This window comes from Pseudorca crassidens, chromosome 6, assembly GCF_039906515.1.
Source record: "Pseudorca crassidens isolate mPseCra1 chromosome 6, mPseCra1.hap1, whole genome shotgun sequence".
NCBI classification, from domain to species: Eukaryota; Metazoa; Chordata; class Mammalia; order Artiodactyla; family Delphinidae; genus Pseudorca; species Pseudorca crassidens.
This window is the reverse complement of record NC_090301.1, coordinates 9099116-9119532: the sequence shown is the minus strand read 5'-3', so window position 1 is coordinate 9119532 and position 20417 is coordinate 9099116. Positions and strand designations below refer to the sequence as shown.

Sequence of the window (20417 nt, the reverse complement as noted above, 5' to 3'; positions counted from 1 at the left end):
TGGCTGGGTTTGCGTGAGTGTGGAATGGCCAAGAGGTCCTGACTAGTGGCAGAGAAGGAAGTAATGCACCACTCAAGGAGACATCTATTAACAAAGAAGGGGAAAATCACACAGATACACAGAGGGCAGGAATGGGGCCTGATATATTGATGGGAGAGACGTGGAGGAAGAAAGTGAGAAAGGAAAAACTAAGAGACAGAAGGCGAAGAGTTGCAGAGCCCCACCGGGGAAGAGAGACAGAAACAAAAGTCGAACAAGTCAGGGAGAGATCGGCTCCAGAATCAATGAAACATGGTACTTTCACGGGGTGAAGGTGGCAATATACGCAGACAGGCTATAAGTAGAAACATAAGAAGGAAAGAGAAGTCGGATGAAATGCAAGAAAATGGAAACAGGGCAAAGCAAGTCTCTGTGGTCTTTTTTATCTTCAGAGTCCTGCGAACAAGTACCTATCCAATCAAATAATGGTGATGCAAGAAAAGAGACACCCAGCCCATTGCCTTATGAGGAAGAAAGTAATTACTTACCAATTTTCTAATTACATCTTTGTTTTTCTATGAGAGTAAAAGCTCTCCTTTGTTCTCCCATACCAATACACCCCTTCCCAATCCTAACACTGTCCAAGACACACAGCCTTCTCCACAACCTCTGGCTGATTTTAGCAGGTGTAAGTTGCGAGGGAGAAGGAGAGCTGAGCTCTTTAGTGGATGGGGTGTCCCTGGGAAGAGAATGCAAAGAGGAAGAATAGGAAAAGGTGGACTGTGGAGCACCAAATAACAAAGTACAAGAGTGAGATAGATTTTAGATAAATTGACATGGAATCAAAATAATGCCATGTTGTGGAGGTGATGAAAAGAAATAAGTTGCAACTTCCTTTTCAGAGGTTATAACAGAAACATGTAAATCATGTAAGATGTTGCAGGTCAGATTTGCAAGTAAGGAAGCCCAGGTGAAGGGCCTTTTAGAAGGAAGTGGCAGGTAGAGGGATGTGGTTTGTTGGACAGTGGCACACAGGGAGAACTTTGGTGATGATTTGAATGCTTAAATGAGGAAAATATATAGAAAGACAAAATTGATATAGAGGAGACATACGCAGGTCATAATAATAATTAAGAAACAGGGATAGAGTAGGAGAAAGTAGGAAACGTAACGGAGAATGGATACATTGAAAAAGCAGGTACGGGACAGCAGGCTCAGGTCTAGGGTGAGACCCTGGGTGAGAATGGATACATTGAGAAAGCAGGTACGGGACAGCAGGCTCAGGTCTAGGGTGAGACCCTGGGGCACATATAAGGATTATCTTACCCTTGGCACATTTGTGTGCCCCAGGCACCTCCTTTGCCTGGTCCTAGACCCTGCTGGACCCTGGGGACAGTGATTACAAATGTAGAGGAAAAGAGATGAATAGAGAAAGATACAGATGAAAAAGAATACCAATAAATAGAAAAATGGGGGTAGGAGAGGCACAAAGAGAATAACTTAAAGGACAATTAATTAAAAATTGGTAGAGAGTGGGCCAAACAGAGAGAGGAGACAAATCAAGACATTGCCCCATTTGAGGAGACAGTCATCAAAAAAGAAGACACAAGGGACTGTTCCTAATACCATTGAGAAGGGTAAGGTATCTGCAATGATCAAAATAGCCCTGTAACCCCCTCAGATAAAAATAGTCCTCTCCTCAGGCATCTCACCCTCCCCATGGTTTCAGTACCATCAATCATCTATTGATTCCTAGATGTACATCTCCAGCCAGACCTATCTCTAGACTCATTCCTCCAAGTGCTTGAAGATCTGTATTCAAAGATCTGATGGACATCTCTATTTGGAAGCTGTATCAGTTATCTATTGCTGTATAAAAAAATAGTCCCAAAACTTAGTGGATTAAGCCAACCATGGTTTTGTCACTTCTGTCAATCCTAACTTTACACATAGCCTATGACTCAGCAATTACATTCCTCAACAGATCAACAGAAATGCATATTATCTTCATCAAAGCACATACAAAAGAATGTTCATCATAGCATTATTCATAGTATTCTAGAGCTTGAGCCAGCAAAAATGGATATTTTATGGTTTTATTTTTTAATGGATAATTTCTATAAAGGAATATTATATAGTGGTGAAGATAAATATATGAAATGGATACAGATGACTATCACACACATGTTGACTAAAGAAGCCAAATCCACCCCTGCCCCTGAAAAGCCAGAGGGACACAGAGAGAGAGCAAGAGTGAATGATTCCACTTATATAAATTTGTATAAATTTTGAACTAGTAAAATCAATCATCTATGGTATTAAAAGTGTCAAAGTGGTGGTTAACTTGAGCAAGATACATCTGGACAGTTAGTGGGGCATCTCTAAGAGGTTTCTGGAGTGTTAGTAATCTCCTATTACTTGACCAAAGTGATGGTTACCCAGATATGCTTGTTCTGTGATAATTCAAAATTTATGATTTATGCATTTTTATCTATGGGTTATACTGCAATTGTGATTTTTATTTTTGAAAAGCGAAAAATCATCAAAAGATGAGAAAAGTAAGTGAAAAGAAAGTAAAAACAAACCTGAGAATTGAGAGAGACACAAAGAAAGGGACAGAGTTGAACAGCAGCAAGGAGAAGGGTCGGGGTGAAGCCTCCCTCCTGCAGTGGAATTACAAGGAGAAGGCTGTTAATGCTAATGAACAGTGCTTACTACCTTTTGGAGTGCCAAATTAAAATTCTTCATTCATTACAATTTGATCCAGAAGCAACGCTACCCAACCATGGATTTCAAATCAATTACTGTTCTGTCCTTCTGGAGGATATAAAGAAGGAAAAGCCATTTTTTAACCCCGAAGTTGAATGGCAAACCCAAGCAAGGACTGACTGTAACCAGGCACCTGATGTAATAGGTAAGGCTGATACAGTGTGGAGCAGGAATCACAGGAACAGGGCAAGAGGCTGGGGCAGGTCAGAGGCTGGTGGCCACGGACAGAGGCAGGAAGGGGAGGGAACCAGTGCCCTGTGCAGTGAGTTTAGCAGAAGAGATTCCCCAGGAACTGGAAAAATAGCAAAAGACAAAAGGGGTAAATAATAAGTATTGATGTCCAAGAGACAATTTCTAAGGCAAGAGAGGAAAGTATGGGGGTACAAGATAAAGAAAAGGGAAAAAATCAGAGACCCAAGGTATTCAAGAGAGGAGATGGAAAAGAAACACATGAAGACAAAGCGAGGTATAAAGAGATACCATCCCCAGAAAGAGAGGCATAAGTAGGGAAAATTGGCCAAGCCAAGAGGAAGGTAAAGAAATAAAATAAGAATGAAAGAAAGAGGTAGAATGAAGTAGAGGGTCAGAGGTAGATTGAGGGTGGTGGTAAGAGGTAGAATGAGGGTGAGGGAAGAAGAGTGTTGGCAGAATGGGCAAAGCTGCCCTCTGTGAATATCATCACGTTTTGTGCAGGACCTGGAGAAACCTGCAGGTCACACACATTCAAGCACAGGTCACGGTGCCTTGAGTTAACCTAGCTTCTAGATCTTCCTAGTGCTCTCATTCTGAGGTTTCCTGCTGTGTGGGCTCCACCCTGAGATCCTAAGTGGTTTTGTTCCTCTGTGCAGTGATCAGCAGTGAGGACTCCGCAGAATCCAGTGATGGAGACATGTCCCCAGAACCCTCCACATCAGCACTGAGAAAGGCGTCTGGTAAGGAAGTGGGAGAGCCAGGCCTAGGCTGCAGGAACCTGAACTAGAGTCACTGTTTCCTGAGCATCTTATTCTGAGCCCCTTCTGTAGCATGGTTCCAGTTTACTCTGGAATCCTATTCTCTGTCTTTATTTTACTGGACTTTTATGGGAAATGCAGAGAGATATGAAATCTATATCTGAGGATGAGGCCTATTAACTATTGGGTCCCATTAATAAATATACATACCCTGTATTGATTATATAGTAGAAATAGGCCAGCAAAGTAATGAGTGTGTTTAAAACTACTAGCTGTGGGCTTCCCTGGTGGCACAGTGGTTAAGAATCCGCCTGCCAATTCAGGGGACACGGGTTTGAGCCCTGGTCTGGGAAGATCCCACATGCCACAGAGTAACTAAGCCCGTGCGCCACAGCTGCTGAGCCTGCGCTCTAGAGCCCGCATGCCACAACTACTGAGCCCACGTGCCACAACTACTGAGCCCGTGTGCCTAGATCCCGTGCTCCACAGCAAGAGAAGCCACCGCGATGAGAGGCCCGTGCAACGCAACAAAGAGTGGCCCCCACTCGTCGCAACTAGAGAAAGCCTGCGCGCAGCCAAAAAAAAAAAAACCTACTAGTTGCTATGCCTATGAAGTGGTGGATTTATGCAGTGATTTCTACAAAGAACAGAAAGCTAAATACGGTTGGCAATGCGCGGGTTAAGGGCACCAACCTCCAGTGCAGTCAAACATCTGCCTATAACTTAAGAGTCAGCCCCCATACACGCAGGTGGCATCCATGAATTCCACCAACTGTGGATCGTTTAGTGCTATAGTATTTAATTTCTTTTTCTTTTTTTTTTTTTTTTGGCTGTGTTGGGTCTTCGTTGCTGAGCAGGGGCTTTCTCTAGTTGTGGAGCACGGGCTCTAGGTGCGTGGGCTTCACTAGTTGTGGTGCGGAAGGCTCAGTAGTTGTGGCACACGGGCTTAGTTTCTCTGCAGCATGTGGGATCTTCCCAGACCAGGGATCGGACCCTTGTCCCCTGCATTGGCAGGCAGATTCTCCACCACCGCGCCACCAGGGAAGTCCTGCTGTAGTATTTAGTATGGAAAAAATCTGAGTTTAAGTGGACCTGTGCAGTTCAAACCCATATTGTTCAAGGGTGGGCTGTATTCCTTTACTGGAAGGTCATATTATCATCTGATCACAAACTTGAATCATGTCATAACTTGTCCAGCTACCTAGTGTTAGCAGAAATAAAGACTTCATATAAGGCATTCTGAAACCCAAAGGATTGTTTTTGACAGAATTCTTCAACAAGTCATGGCATATACAGTGATTTTTCAAAGGACCTTTGCAAAAAATATCTTACGACAACCTTAAGGGCTAAGCAGGATGGACATTGTAACCCTTGCTTTTAGATGAGGAAACACAATCACATAAATGTTTCAAGTTCTCTACAAAGTCTCATGGGAGACTGAAGGGAATAACAAGGCTAGCGTCCTGGATTCTGCATTATTTTCTTGTAAAATTGAAGCTCGAAATGATTATCAAAATGTTATTTCCTCAATCCTATGGGTAGCCTGAGTTGCATAAGATCTGTGTCTCTGTAGTGTACAGTTGGTGAATTTTTGTCCCTTTCTACTTTTCAGACCTAGACAATATCAGAAACATACCTATTTATGGAAACACACTAGGAACAGTCCTAAGAAGAAATAGAATGTTACCTGATCTTGGTGCTACAAAAGAGCAATATTTTAAATAATACACTCAATCTAATTGCTCACTAGATCTATCAAAGTAAAATGTAGATTTGTTGCAGTTTTTAGGGAACACTTTTGTCTTAGTACTGGTAGGAAGACTGCTCTAGAAGATAGTCCTAAAACACATCTACGGCTCAGACACATGAGAAAATTATTTCCCAGGCTTGCAAATAGTTCAGGAGGGCACCAGGTTGGCAGGGGGTGGGAGGAGGTGAGGAGAGTAGGCTCACACAAGGTCCTGAACACAAGGTCTCCAAGGTACCCTACATGAGAAACAGCAGATGAAGGAAGCTTGAAAAGACAACAGAAGGGGTCAGAAGTAGAAGAGAGAGAAGGGAAGGAGGGTAAGGTTCAAGCAGAGCAAAGTTGCCCCTTGCATTTGAATTGTCTCTGCTCTGGGAACAGGGAATGGAACATCACTAACCTACATAGCAGATGACTTAGAAAGGCAGCCCAGAGTGGCCTGGGTGCAGGCCATGCCTCGCATGGCTTTTCAAGACTTCTGCAAGTTTTCTCACGAGGGAAATTCCTGCTGAATGGGTTCCTTGGTCACACGCCCAAACCCCTCGAGAATCCTGTTCCTTTGTGCAGTGACCAATAACCTTGACTTTTTAGAACCAAGTGAGGGAGGAGGGGCCAGAGAAGCCACCTGCTCATGATCCCAGATGGCTCATGTAGGAAGATAAGGATTGCAGCCATGGACAGCAAATATCCCGAGTGTAAACTCAGAGCTCTGTTTTCCTGGTCAATCTTATTCTGAGCATTCTCCACATGCCTTGATTTGATTCATTCTAGGATATCATTTTCCACATTTAACTTTTCTGGCCCTGTTGGGAAGTGGAAGGAGGCAAGAAGGCATTGTATAGAAACTGTTGTTTAACTGGATGAGCCCAGTCAATTGATATATTGAAGATGTAGCAAAAATATGCTAGTAAAATTATACCTTTTACTACACACTATCGTATCTATTAATGCTAAAGAGTGGAAATAGTGTACTTCTTCCTCAGCATGCTTTCATTCTATGGAGCATACTAAGCACAGCATTCCTCTATATGTTGTTAATATTGTCATTAGTCCCCAACTTAGAAAGACTTCACAGAATAATTTGTGCTTCTATTAAATTATTGATGGAAAAATAGCTTAAGACCAAATACTCTCAAACCCCAATTATAACTAAATCATTGGCTTACATGGTGATTCCTCATAGGGTTTTTATAAATAAAGCTTCCCTTTGTTTTTACAAAAACCTTAACAGGGAGTTAGGGTAACCAGGTTATCCCAGGTTTATAGATGAGGAAACTGGAGTTAGTAATGTTTGAGGGTCTTTTATGAACTCACATGGAGAGTGAAAGGCAGAGCCAGGTAGGAACCCAGCATTACCTGCAACATGACATTGGCGTGTATAGTGATATTTGAAAACATCTTCACAAATAAGGTATCATTTTATGTTTACAACAACCTAAAAGGTAGGTCAGAAAACTGTTGTTCCCTCATTTCACAGAGGAGGAAACTCCAGCACATAAACATTTAAGGATCTTTACACATCACATATGGACAATTATTGGAAGAGTCAGAACTAACAACCTGGACTCTTAGCAAAAATTCATGATCGTTTATTCAAAATCTTTAAAGCCAGATGTAAGATATAATGTTTTATTATTTTAGAAAGACAGTGTGGTGTATATCCTATTTGTTATAAAACACTCCAGTAGGGTCTGGGACAGAATCTCATTCTCAAATATACTGTATTAGTGTTCCTGCAGCAAATTGTGCGAATTCACAACAACTGTGATAAATATTTTATTGGACTCATGGCAGCTGAAGTCCAGATTCATTGCCAAACTAGTTAGTACAAACCTGTGAAAAAATATTGGCTTTCAAAACTTCTTTGACTTTGTAATTAGGGCTAAAGGACTGGGGGGGCCTTTGCTCCATTTGGTAGAGCTCACTTCCTTTAGACAGGAAGAGACAGAAATGATCATCATTGTGTCTTTATAGTCCAAATCCTGTCTACAGTGTGAGTAGTCGTTAAGATTTACTACCTTTTAGATATAGATTACTGGTTGTATTTTCCTTTCCTTCCTAGATCCTTGGGATATTGAAAACACATCAGTTTGCTGCATAAGCAACTGGAAAAGACGTAAGAACAATCAAAACTCTTGCTGTAACAAATATCTTTCTTTGCTACAAAAGCTTCATTCAAATTTTTGGTAATATCCTTTAAAATCAAATGATAAACTTGTTGGCATTTTAGATGATTCACATTATACATGTTGAATTAGGTGAGCTGGGCTAATTGATGTTACTTGTAGGCCTCAAGAAGTTCAGTGTCACAAGTGCAGTACAGGTTTATTCTTCACTCACATAAAAGGATAAAGTGGTTCCCAGGGTGGAGGGGTGCTCACTGAGGGCCCAGCTGATGGAGGCTCTGACATCTTGAAAATGTTGCTTCCACGGTCCCCCTGGATAAGAAACAAAGTGGAAGCAGAAGTATGTGCAGACAAGAGGAAAGGGTAAAGAAGTGACCAAAGCGAGTGCCTTCCATGGCAAAGTTGTGTCCAGTCCCGGCCTTGGGGGTGGTCCCTGGAGCAACCTTGACCAGGAGGTCAGATGGAGCCGTAGGGGGCCTGGTGGTAGGAATATTCCTACCTCTTCTACATAAGCTTCCCCTTTCCAGATTTCCTTTTAAAGAACTCCATGCTGTATAGGTCCTAGGACACAGGCTGAGACTGTAAAGGAATTTTACTTCTTTCTGCAGGGATCAGCACTGGTGACACTTCAGAATTGAGTAACGAAGATGAGCCTCAGGAAACGTCTAACTCAGTCCTGAGAAATGGGTCAGGTAAAGAAGATTAGGGTGCCAAGCCTTGGCCTGCAGAATGTCAGGAATGAAAAGACACTGTTTCCTGGTGCATTTTATTCTGAGACCTTGACTACCTTGTATCCAGTTAATCCTGGGAACTACTTTTCGGATTTTAGAAAATGGAAAAAGGCAGGAAATTATTATAAAGTCATGTTTAATAGAATGACTCACATTCACTAAATGTATGTAATTTTATATTCCTATAGCAGAAATAATCACCAAAATGATGGTCTCTTTTTAAACACTTACTGTCATGCCTGCTAACACTAAGATCCTAGATTTCTATAGTGATATACTGGTTGACATTAATGTCATTTGTAATCGTAAAAGCCTCAAAAGACAACTGGTCCTTCTGTGTAATTATAGACAGAAATAAAAGCTTCAGATCCACCATTCTCAAACTTTAGTATAGTCTGTGACAGATATTCATCACATTGTAATTGGATTGTACCATGATATTTTAAATTCCTTTGGCAAATGAGATCTTACTCGGTTACCACAAAATCTCTAAGTCTTAGGAAGGCTAACTCTTGCTTCCTCATTTTAGGATGAGGAAATAGATGTACAAATGTCTCAGGGTAAGAAAGGGTGACTATTTTATGTAACCGGCAGGAAGATAAGAACTGTGTCACATGATCAGAGTCGAAAGAGGGGATATGAGGGACCTGGCATATTCACAGGGGAATGTATCAGTGCCTGATGCAAGAAGACTTATTTAGCAACGATAATAAATACATATGTATATATATGTGTGTGTGTGTGTGTGTGTGTGTATACATACACACACATATATACATATATATGTATATATATTGGTGGGTATATAATCACCAGTATTGGTGTGGATTTTGAAATATATATTCAGATTGAGAGGGAAAAAGCAAAAACCATAAAGAAACAGAGAAGGTAGGAATGGAACAAGTTGTATGATATACAGAACACCTAGAAGGATAATGCCAAAAAGGATGAACAGAGAAATAAAAAGAACAGATATTAAGAGTATAACTGATGAAATGAGAGAAATCAACACAGAAGTTAAGAGAAATCAGGGACAGAGAAGTTCACAGATGGGCAGAAAATTGAAGAAAAGGAGGAGGAGAAGGTGTGGCTAGATTGAAAGAGACAGAGAAAATCTCTGTTGGATATGAGGTGTAGTCATTGGACAGGTGTATTTTTCTTCAGCCCATCTGAGCTTCGAACATTGATCAGCATGACCACATCAAAGTCTGTCTCCTGGTTGCCATCTACAGTCTGCTGTTTCCTTATTTCCCTTCAATGTCCTGTGGATTCAAAGCTCTAAAAATAAATAGAGGAAGAGACTCAGAAGAGATGCCAATCTATTAGCATGTGATAGAAAAGCCAATTGTGATACTAGTTCTCAGTTATCTTTGTTTTACTGTCTGCATAGAGGAAAAGCTCTTCCTTCTTTACCTATCTCTCCCCCAAAACATTGCCATACATGCACACACCAATACACATACTCATATACAGACAGGCCTGTGCACAGATTTGGACTGTTTTCAACAGGTTTGAAGGAGCCAAAAGAGAAAGAAGAGCTCAGCTTCTGGGTGGAGGGAGGTGATGCTAAGTGGATAATGCAAGGAGAAATAATTGAAAAATTAGGCTGAAAAGATATCTGAGTAAATTTCTTCAAATTAAAAGATATCTGAGTAAGTGTCAAGTTTTTCTAAGTGGACATGAGATCCAAATATCACGAGATTGGGAAGTTTTGTAGAGGAAGATGGATAATTTTCAAGATACCTCTAGGAAGTTCACCAGAAACATGATAATAAAGTCTGTGACTGATGGACAGTCCTGTGATGTAGAAAGCTCATAGAGAACTGGCAGAAGTAATAATAGTCAACAGTGTGGTCAGTGTCAAAAAAGCAGGCAGATGGTGACAATGAAAGTGGTAAACTGTGAGATGAAGCCAAATGTGGTTGAAGAAAATATAGATAAACACAAAGATTGTAAGTTTTTTAAGCCAAAAGATCAAGATAAGATTAAGAGAAACAAACTGAAGCAAAGAGGAAACAGAAAGTGATGTGACAATATGAAGAGGAGTCTTCAACGGTAAAACTAGATCCAGAGACAGAAGCATAAAAAACTAGACAAAATGAGATACATACAGGAAGCAATCAATGGAGAGGAATAAAGATGAGACACAGAGATAACTGCATAGATAAAGGGTTAAAAGATGAGAGAAAAGTGGTAGAGAGAGAAAAGGGCAGTGTAAAAGAAAGAAAGGAGAGAGATGGAGAAATTGTGGGATCTGAGATGACCATGAGACAAAAGCAACATTGGCACAAGGGGTGGTTCACACTAGCAGTGAGTTTTCAGGGTAAGGTGTCCCCAGGTATCAAAGTGGCTCCTGTAACTCACCCAGATTACAAGGTACCTCACCAAAGGGGTTTCATGTACTCTTAGGGTTTCAATCACCATCTACAATCTAATGGTTCCTAAACACACATTTCCAGCCCAGCTCTGCCTTCTAAGCTTCCAAACTCAATTATCCAAGTGTCAGAAAGGCCTCTGGCTAAGGTCCTGAAGGTTCTAGACTTCTCCACTTAGATGTCTCTCAGACTCAACACTTTTAAAACTGAGCACATCATCTTGCCCCCTAAAGAAAGCATCTACTCCTCCAGTGTTTGCTATCTCTAAACCACTTATTAACTGACTCATTCTTTCAAGTTGAAATTCTCAGAGTCATCCATGACACAGCCATCTCCTCAATTGATGTACCCTATCTGTCACCTAACTCTATCAATTATTCCTTTTATATGTCTCCACCCTGTCCATTTATTTCCATCTCCATGCCAGCACTCTCGTCCATATCTATATCACTTCTCACTTGAACTAGGTCTACAGGCTCCTTATTTGTCCTCCTTCTCATACTGTTCCCACCAAACACATTCTAAGTGATTTAGCTAAATTGTTCTTTCAAAAATGCAATTATGTTCATGCTGATTTCCTACATAATAGCCAAATATCACTTAATTTTCTTTAGGAATAATTTAATTCTTCTTCATGTGATCTCCAAAGCTCCACACCTGAGGCTCCTGCTTCTTTCTCCATTCCCACCATTCCCTCTCATTCTCTCACTCTATGTTCAGACATACTAAACTCCTTTTGGTTACTTGTATTTGCTGAATCCAGACCTTTGCACGTGCTTCTCCATCCATGTGGGACTATCATCTTAGTCACCTTTCTTCCTAATCTGGTTAACTACTGCTTCCATGATACCTCCTCCAGAAGAGGTCCCTCAGCTCAAACTCTGCGAGTTCCTCCTGCCTTCTGCATCCCCAGAGTATCCTGTACAATCTGTGTCCTAACATTCTCCATGTTTCAATGTACTCACTCATCAAGTGTCAGTCCCCTGGTTGCTCATAAGATTGACAAGCATTCACTCTTCATGCATCATCATCACTCACCTCAGCACCTGGTACATGAAAGATGCTCAGCACACTTGTTGAGTGAATAGAAAAAAAGTCCACTTTCTGTCTTCCAACATTTGGAATTTGTCTGGTAAAAATTAGTTTCTTATAGTATTTATATGAGAATATCTATAAAAATTATTTTAATAATTGAATTATGTATATACATATAAATGTAATAAATAATATTTCTGGGAAAGAATAGTGTCACATAAAAGTAAGTACAAATGTATATAAAAACGTCATTAATGGATGGATGGGAAAAGCATATAAAGAAAAAATAGTAAAACAAAGATACATATTTTGGGCAAAGAGGAAAAGAGAAAAGGCAGATTAAAAGGAAGGGACAAGGACAGTGAGAAGCAACAAAAGAGAAAGCGACCTCAGAGGTAGAGTCACCCTGTGATGTAGGAGTCCGTGAAAGGTGGCTGGTCAGAAGTGAGGGGCGGGGTGCAAATCAAAATTCTTTACAAATCGTAACTTAGGAACAGAGCTCCAAGGACTTGAGAAATGTTCCCGTGTCATGTGTTTTTCAAAAAGTGTGTCTAGAAGCCAAGAAGCAAGGACTGAAAGTAGCCAAGCATTGACATGATGGGTAAGGACACCCAAGGTCAGGGTAGAGGTGGTTCAGCAGACACCACAGACCCTGGGGGAGCTGTGGTAAGTGATCGGTGTTCAAGGAGAACTCCTACCAGCTCACAAAAGGGGGCGGGCCAGTTATGGAAGGTGAAGGTCACAGGGCCTGTGCTGCAGCATTTCAGGAGTCTGAAATCAGAGCTCCAGTTCCTGATGCACTTGACTCTAAACATACTTTGACAAGGAGTACATCCAGTCTATGTCAGAATCCCATTCCCCTCTTCATTTGCTTGAACTGACCCATTGGGGAGCTGCAGGGAGAAAAGAATTCTGTTTAACAGAATGGGTCCTGTTGATTATACATGGATGAGGTCGTTGAAATACACTGGTAAAAATGGCAGTACCGTAGAGCAAAGAAATAAAAGTGCTCTTCTGCTGGTAGATAATAGTGTCACTTTGTTAAAACCTTGGAAAGGCCTCAAAAGACAAATAAACGGTCCTTTGCCCTGACAGGAATAAAAGACCTCAGACAACTATTGATGAACTCACCATATAGTTTTGAAGGATGCTCTCTGGCATGTTACTGATTTATACAGTGATTTCTCATTAGCTTTTGCAACTAAGATCTCATTTAATCTTCATAAGAAATTTAAAACCTGAACAGCATAACTGTTGTTATCCCTGTTTCATAAATGAGGAAACTGATGCACATAAGTAGTGAAGAGAGTTTTCAAAGTTTTACAGTTTTTTACAGTTTCAAAATTTTTAGTTTCTGACCACCACCTGTTACTTTCTAGATACCACGGATATTGGAAGCAATTCTACTTTGGGAAAACACAGTGAGAAAAGAAGTAAGAGTGCATAAGAATTTACTCGATTTTCATGTTACAAACCAACTATTTTTTAATGCTAAAGTTTATTATTATTTTCTATACCTTTAATAAGACAAAAAATTAGTGCCTTTTAAAGTAACTATTTTTTCAAAATGCTCATATCTTCACATTGCTTTTTATGCTGATTTTAAAATGTTTCTTATAAACACTGCTATATATCTTTCCAGAATTTTTCTATGCATGTGTTAACACATTTTGCAATGTAGTTTTATTTATCTAAATAGGATAATTCTATGCATACTTTCCCTCTTAAAATTATTATATCATACCTAGAAAATTAAAATATTTAACATTTTAAATTGAACTACAAATTCTTTTTAAGGGATGCTTTAACATGCACTATTTTCATTTTTAGTGTGGTTGAGTATTTTCCATTTGTTATTGGTCATTGGTTTTTCTTCTTCATAGAACTCTGTCATAGAATGCTCAGTCATGTTGTGGTATTTGTATTTTTCTTACCAAGCTGAATGAATATAGAAATCTTTATATGATATACATGTACATTAAATCTTGATTCTATATGTTCCTAACATTTTGTCCCATTTGTTGCTTTTCTTTTAGGTTTGTTAATAGAATATTTTGTCGTAGAGAAGTTATACATTTTTAGGAATCAAATTTGTTAGCTTTTTTCTCTCTAGTTCTTTGGTTTCCTATCATATTTACAACAGCTTCTAGCTGAAGATTTTAAAAATATTGCTCTATATTTGATTCTAGAATATTTGAAGTACCTTATCATTTTTAATATTTACATCCAAAACCCTGTGAGTTTTGCCTATTTGTGTGTATGTGAGGTGAGAATTTTAAAAATATTCCTTACACTATTACATTATGATTTCAATCACCACTTTGATCACACAGTGTCTTCGCTTGTCTATATATTAGTTTTTCTTTTACAAGAAAATTGCAAAAGATAAAGGAGAGCTCAGAAATAGCACCAGACTGATGATTCACTGGGGGTGAATTTTAAAATTAACTCAAGAAGATTCCTCCACTCCCTTCCCAAGTTCATTGGAAGTTCTAATTAGAAATATGTTGAAGTTGCAGATTAATTTGGGGAGAACAAAGACTTATACCCATTTATTCACATCTTATTTAATGTTCTTCTACTAAGAATTTTCATACACCTTAAAAAAATTTATATGCCGAAGCCATTTGTTTCTCTCTATGAATATCTTTTTTTCCCATTACAAAATAGCTGGAATAAATTTAAGTGAGACAAGACTCTCAAAATCTTTATTTAAATAGGAAATCTATGGTCATTTTATTATCCATTTGCATATGAGGAAATCAGAATGCCAAGGATCTTCTTCTGATTCAATATAAAATCTTACAAGCATCTGTATAGTTTAAGGATCCGAATGTCACTTAAAATATTATGGCCAGGCCCCCAAATGATCAAGACAATCAATCAGAATTAAGTTTCTGAAGAAATTGTCTCCATAAAAAGTGGCAATAATTTCAAATGAGGGGGTTATCACAAGACCCCTTCAAATAACTCTTTCAAGGACAAGTTTATATTACAGAGAACAGAACAAATTGGTAATGGTTACAAACAGACACATCTCCATATTTTACAAGACTTATCTTCTTATGAAATTTCTCAATTTAATACTGTCAAATCAATTCTTTATGTTAGTTTTGTGGTACAGACTGCTCTCTCTCCTTCTACAGCTATGGTTTGAGGGGACTTTCCCTCCTTTTTCTGTAATTCTGTTAGTTATGAAGACTTACATTTTAAAAATCTGGTCTCTGGAATTTGATTAGTTAGCCTTGTAAGAAACGCAGGCCCATAGAGTTGGATTGTGTTGGCAGAAATAGAGAAAAAAGGACCTGGAAAGTATTTTAAAAATAGTAAAATAAGATGTATATAAATTTTTCTACTTCAGCCTCCCATCTTGTTGCTAAATCTGAATCAGCTTGTGATCTTTATCATTTCTTTTCAAATTTCCTTTCTCGCCTTCACCTAAATACATAATGTGAATGATTTGTTCAGCATTTACGTGAGGATGTTTACAATATTTTTTTAAAACTATATCTTATATTTAATAAGCATTACTACTTATAGGCTAAATATTATTACCAGTATCATTAAAATACTTTATACAGTTTTTCTTTGATCTCCAAATACTGAGGACTCTTCTTTATACGCGTTCTATTTACCAGACCTCATCCTATGGGCCTCATCCCACTTCAATTTTCACGGCTCGATTTACCCATTTCACACTCTCAAACTTCTACAACTTCTCTTTCCTGGAAAATCAGACCACATCTATACTAATGACTGCTAAAACCCAGTCTTCCTTCATGGTACCCATTTTGGGTGAAGATATACAAACAGACTTCAAAACTGAGCATCATTACTGGTGTAGCATGGGAATTTGGCATAATGGAAGGAAAAACCAGATTTGGGATATCCCACAAAACAGAGGTATAGAAGGCTTTAGCAGAGAGGCCAAGATTTTGAAAGACTTTGGCCAAGGTTGTGCTCATGCTAAAGACTGGATAGAATTCTGTTGGCTGCATATGAAGTTCCCATAGCTCGTCCTATAATGTGGCAGGATAATTCACAGTGACCCCTGCTTCCAGAGAAGAAAGAAGTGAACCCAGAGCTTCCCTTTCTTAAAAACTCTGAGTTTCACCCAGAGGCAAAGGGTCTCATTTGCAACATAGCCCAGGGTCCGGTCACAACAATGGTTCCCAGTGACACATATACTTGTTGACACAGCCCCACAATCTAGCAACCTTACATGCTAAATGCAACGTGGGAACCTCCGTATTTTTCCACCATGATGAAACAGAAAAGTACTAATTCCACAAGGTTAGACCAGTGTCATACCCCAAACACTTGGAATGATTTCCTCCTCCGTCTGTCCTTGCCCCAGGTTAAAGTTCCTAGCATCAAAGGAATTCCTTCCTCCTGCTGTGTGGCAGGTAAGAAGAGAGTCTGCATTAGAAATAGTTAAGCTTCTGCATATTGATGCATCCAAGAATGTGTTGGATAGTAATTTAAATGAATATCAGTTTGTGAAACGTTTAATCCAAATATATGATGGTATACTTAAAGCCAAAAAAAGACATTAAAATAAAGGGAGGGATAAAGAAGTGTCAGCAAACTACAATTAGAAGGTTGGTAATTTTTCGTAGTTAGTTCTTTGTCATGGATAGTGATGTAGTAATCGATGTTGTTGGCTAATGAGGATTCTCTGTAGATCTCATTGTGAGGGTGAGGCTGCCTCTACACCACAGGCTCCCAAGAGGGCTATACAGATTGACCATAGATGAGCTGCTCTGCTGACCTCATGGGTGAGGCAGGCGTAGGCAGCAGGTGTGGAGAGCAGTGTGCATGGGGAGGCAAACATCTTCTCAGGAGCCTGGGCATTAGACCTGAAGGGATCTGTCCCTAACAGGCTGGTTTCTCCAGTCAAGAGGATGGAGCTGGTGCAGCTTATCGGAGGGTGGCCTGATCCTGGTCTTTCTGACTGGGAGGTCATTGGTTGCCTCTTGCTTCATAGCACCTGGCAAGCCTTGGCATCACTGTGCTCAGGTGAGTAAGCTGGGAGAACCTGATGCACTCTCTTGTCTTCTGGAGCATCACGGTCTCCTACTTGCTGATAGCTCCTTCCTGGTCATTTGTTGGTGATGTTGATGATAGTTTCGATAGTAGTGGTTCTATTGGTGGTGATGGTCCCTTCATGGCTTCCTGATATCTACATGTTGGCATGTACCAGAGATTTCATCCCTAGGGACTACATCCAGTCTGGTAGCTATAAATTCCATCAATATGTTAATGACTGCCAATTATACTTCACCTCCTTTGATGCCTCTATTGAACTTCCAAGTCATAAGTTCAACTTCTTACTCCAAACTTCCACTTGGAGTCTCAAATTTGACACATGAAACAGATTCCTTTATTTCACTTCCAAACCTGTCATCCACCACCGCTCACCCTTATCTCAGTAAATGGCACTAATTCTACTCAGTTGCTTGAGCCGAAAGTATAGAAAATGTGTTTGATTCCTCCCTTTTTCCTAACCCCCACCCCACATTCATTCATCAAGTTTCAAAACTATATATATATATATTTTAAAAAGAACCAAATAGAAATTCTGAGATTGAAAAGTATAATAAATGAAATAAAAAACAAGGAAAAAAGTGGGTGAACTCTGAAAATAATTGTGTGCATGTGTATACATATACAGCCGGTTCTCATTTTTCATGGTATATAGGTTTCATGAATCACCCCAAACACAAAAATAGCTAATCGTGTACCTTTGCTCCCAGGAGAAATACAGGGTTTGGTACCTGTGAGCCTCTGGTCACATTTTTGTAAACCAATAAATATATATCTTTGTTTTCTGAGTGTTTCTGTTTAAAGACACCTAATTTAATATATACGTTGATTCATCAATGTTGAACTCACAGCCGACAGCACTATAACTCATGCCTGATCGGAGCTTATCTAACACACAGATTTTCTCCATAAGTCACATCACTGTCTTAGGAACACTAGACAGCACTTCAGCACTAGGTTTGGGGGCCATTTTAAGCAGCAAAATCACCAACAGAAAACACAAAAGTGAGAAAAACATGGAACTAAATAGTCGGCAAAAGGAAACTTGTTTACAGAATAAGCTGAAACAAGGAGACAGAGCATTGCCTTGTTCAACCTCATCTGGGAACAGGTGCGGCCAGCAACTCAGATTTTTCACTGCTCTGTGCATCACCATGAATGACCATGAAAGTGCCCTGAGTACTGATTTGGGGGGTGCAAATAAACTTTAGGGAGTGGGTGACTTCACAAATATGGAATCTGTGAATAATGAAAATTGGCTGTATGTATACATATTTTCATTCTTTCTAGAATTATTTTAAATTAAATAATACATCTGTTCTCATAGGCAACATTTTATTATTGTTGTTTGCCAGATAGCCTGCAATTTGGATTTATATTTACTTTTTGACCCAAGAGTTACTTAAGAGAGGGTGGGAGAAAATGTACATTCTCTACTTCTATTTTCTGGGTATGGAGTTGAATATGTATCAATAATATCAACCCTGTTAAAACATATTATTTGAGTCTTTCATAGCCTCCTCATTTTGTCCACTTGATCACCTGTGGACTGAGGGACATAACAATAAAATTATCTTCTAGTAGAGTGTTTTTACCTCTCATGGCATTTCCTGTATTTTCTACTTGCTTAAAACTTTTTGGCCTGAATCACACTTTCTTTGAAATTCAGATCATGACTTCCTGGTTTCTTTTTGTTGATGTATGCTGAATATACCTTTGTCTATACATTTATTTTCAACATTTAAAAATATGTTTTTACTTGAGTGTTTTGTATATGGTTAAAAGTTGGGGTTTACTTTGTAATTTAATCTCAAAATATTTTATTTAAATAAGTGAATTAAGTCCATCTATTTTTATTTTTAGGACCAAAGTGTTTGAAAGTCATATTAATTTATATTGTTGATTCATCTTGTTCTAGTGTCTTAGATATTAAAAATGCCAACACTCTGCATTCTGTCTTCAATGCATTTATGTGCATGTATGTACTTGTGATACTTAGGAAGGTTTGCATTTTTGTGGTAGTGGTTACAGCTGGGCATATGACTGCTTAGCTGAGACTAACCCTTCCAGCTTTCCCTGCCCTGCCAAGCGACTATGGCATCTGAGTAGAAAAAATGTGAGCCTCTTTTGGGTCTTTCCCTTAAAAGAAATGAATGGTTGAGCCCCTGCTCATTTCCCATATTTCCATTGGTTAGGAGTATATACTTCTGATACTTACAAAGGTTTGTACTTTTGTTATAGTGATTACTCTTAGAATTACCTTTATGTGATACCTTTGGTCCTCTCTTTAGACAGAACCCATTAATTTCCCACCCAGGAGATTTATAAAATTAGTGTATATCCTATTTCTCTTTCCCCTCTCACCCAATTTAGGCCATGATGTTCCCTTTATTTTTACCTCTTAGCTATTAAATGTGCTTTATATTTATCCTTTATTTATCCAAATAATACCCTTTGACTCCTAGCTGTAGAACAAACTATGACCTTGCCCTACCACCCATATTTGTCCCTTCCTCCCAATTTTTTTTTTATATTATATCATTTCTATATTGTAAGGGCATATACATTTATGCCCTGGCCTGTCACCTCATCTCCATTTTTATTTTAATCCTTTTGCCAAAATTTTTCCAGTCCTGTCTTGGTTTGCTGAAGTGGATCCTCTAGTAGTCTTCTCAAAGGAACAAGTTCTCATAGGAACAGTATTTCCAGAATTTCCCTATTCAAAAGTATTTGTTTTTATTATTTATACCTGAAAATAATTTGCTCACTCTTTACTTCTAGAAGTATTTTGTACTGCTTGTACTTTTTTTCTGTGGCATTAAATGTTGCTATGGAAAATTCTATAGCCAACGAGATCCCTCTCCCTTGAAAATGACTTGTTTTGCCCAGGCTGCCCATTCAATTCTTTAAAGTATGGTAAGTTTGCTGGAATATATTTCAGGGTTGACTGGAGCCAATTTTCTCTGCTACAGAGTGAAAATACATGTATTTATGATATGTATATTCATTTTTTTAAATAATTTCAGAAAACTTTTTCTTGAACTTATCTTCAATTATTTCTTCTGTTATTTTGGTTTTCTTCTTCAAGAATTCAAATGATTTGTTTACTGCCTTTTCTTGACAGGGATATCACCCATTTATTTCTTTTAAAGGAAAGGCCCAGAGTCTTCTGCTCACATCCTATTGGAGAACCCTTAGTCACATGGCCAGAGCTAGCTGGGAGGTAAGGCTAAGAAATATAATCTCTAGACAGGCAGCCAAGGGTCTGGTTGTAACTCTATCCCTATGGAAGAAAAGAAAGGATGATTATGGGTGACAAATAGCAATCTGCTTACTTGTTCTCCATGTTTTCATCCAAAGTCACTGATTTCCTCAAATTAAGAGGGAAATTCAGACTCTCCATTGGTTCAAACCCACCCTTGTTGTCGCTTGAGGCCCTTTGGCAATAAAAGGAGCTGGAACTTGGATGCAACACAGAGCTTTGTGGCCAGAGACAAGCCATCCCTGAGTGAGAAATAAGAGAGAAAGCGTTAGAAAAGTTTGTTGTAACTGACGAACGCAGCTCTCAACCAAATGAGGAGAAACAGACAAGAGAGAACTTAATCAATTAAGCAGAAGCCAGACTCCTGGTATCACATCAGATCTAAACACAGTTATTT

The 20417-nt window shown here is 39.1% G+C and overlaps 1 protein-coding gene and 1 long non-coding RNA gene across 3 annotated transcripts in view; one reads left to right on the top strand and one right to left on the bottom strand.

The window, feature by feature from the left end:
* The window catches only part of SP100 (SP100 nuclear antigen), an 87667-nt gene that overhangs the window by 45179 nt on the left and 22071 nt on the right, over window positions 1-20417 (top strand). Inside the window, exons 6-11 of one of the 2 annotated variants that reach the window (XM_067740277.1) lie at window positions 432-515; window positions 2747-2893; window positions 3597-3680; window positions 7508-7561; window positions 8180-8263; window positions 13092-13145. In XM_067740277.1, the coding sequence (XP_067596378.1) occupies window positions 432-515; window positions 2747-2893; window positions 3597-3680; window positions 7508-7561; window positions 8180-8263; window positions 13092-13145 (507 nt within the window). Of the gene's footprint in view, window positions 1-431; window positions 516-2746; window positions 2894-3596; window positions 3681-7507; window positions 7562-8179; window positions 8264-13091; window positions 13147-20417 lie in introns of both variants that reach the window. The other variant, XM_067740276.1, reaches the window with a different exon arrangement.
* The window catches only part of LOC137226119 (uncharacterized), a 38335-nt gene continuing 24929 nt past the window's right edge, over window positions 7012-20417 (bottom strand). Inside the window, exons 2-3 of the long non-coding RNA XR_010944190.1 lie at window positions 20094-20262; window positions 7012-7883 (exon numbers count right to left, since the gene is read on the bottom strand). This is a non-coding gene — a long non-coding RNA (uncharacterized lncRNA). The remainder of the gene's footprint in view (window positions 7884-20093; window positions 20263-20417) is intronic.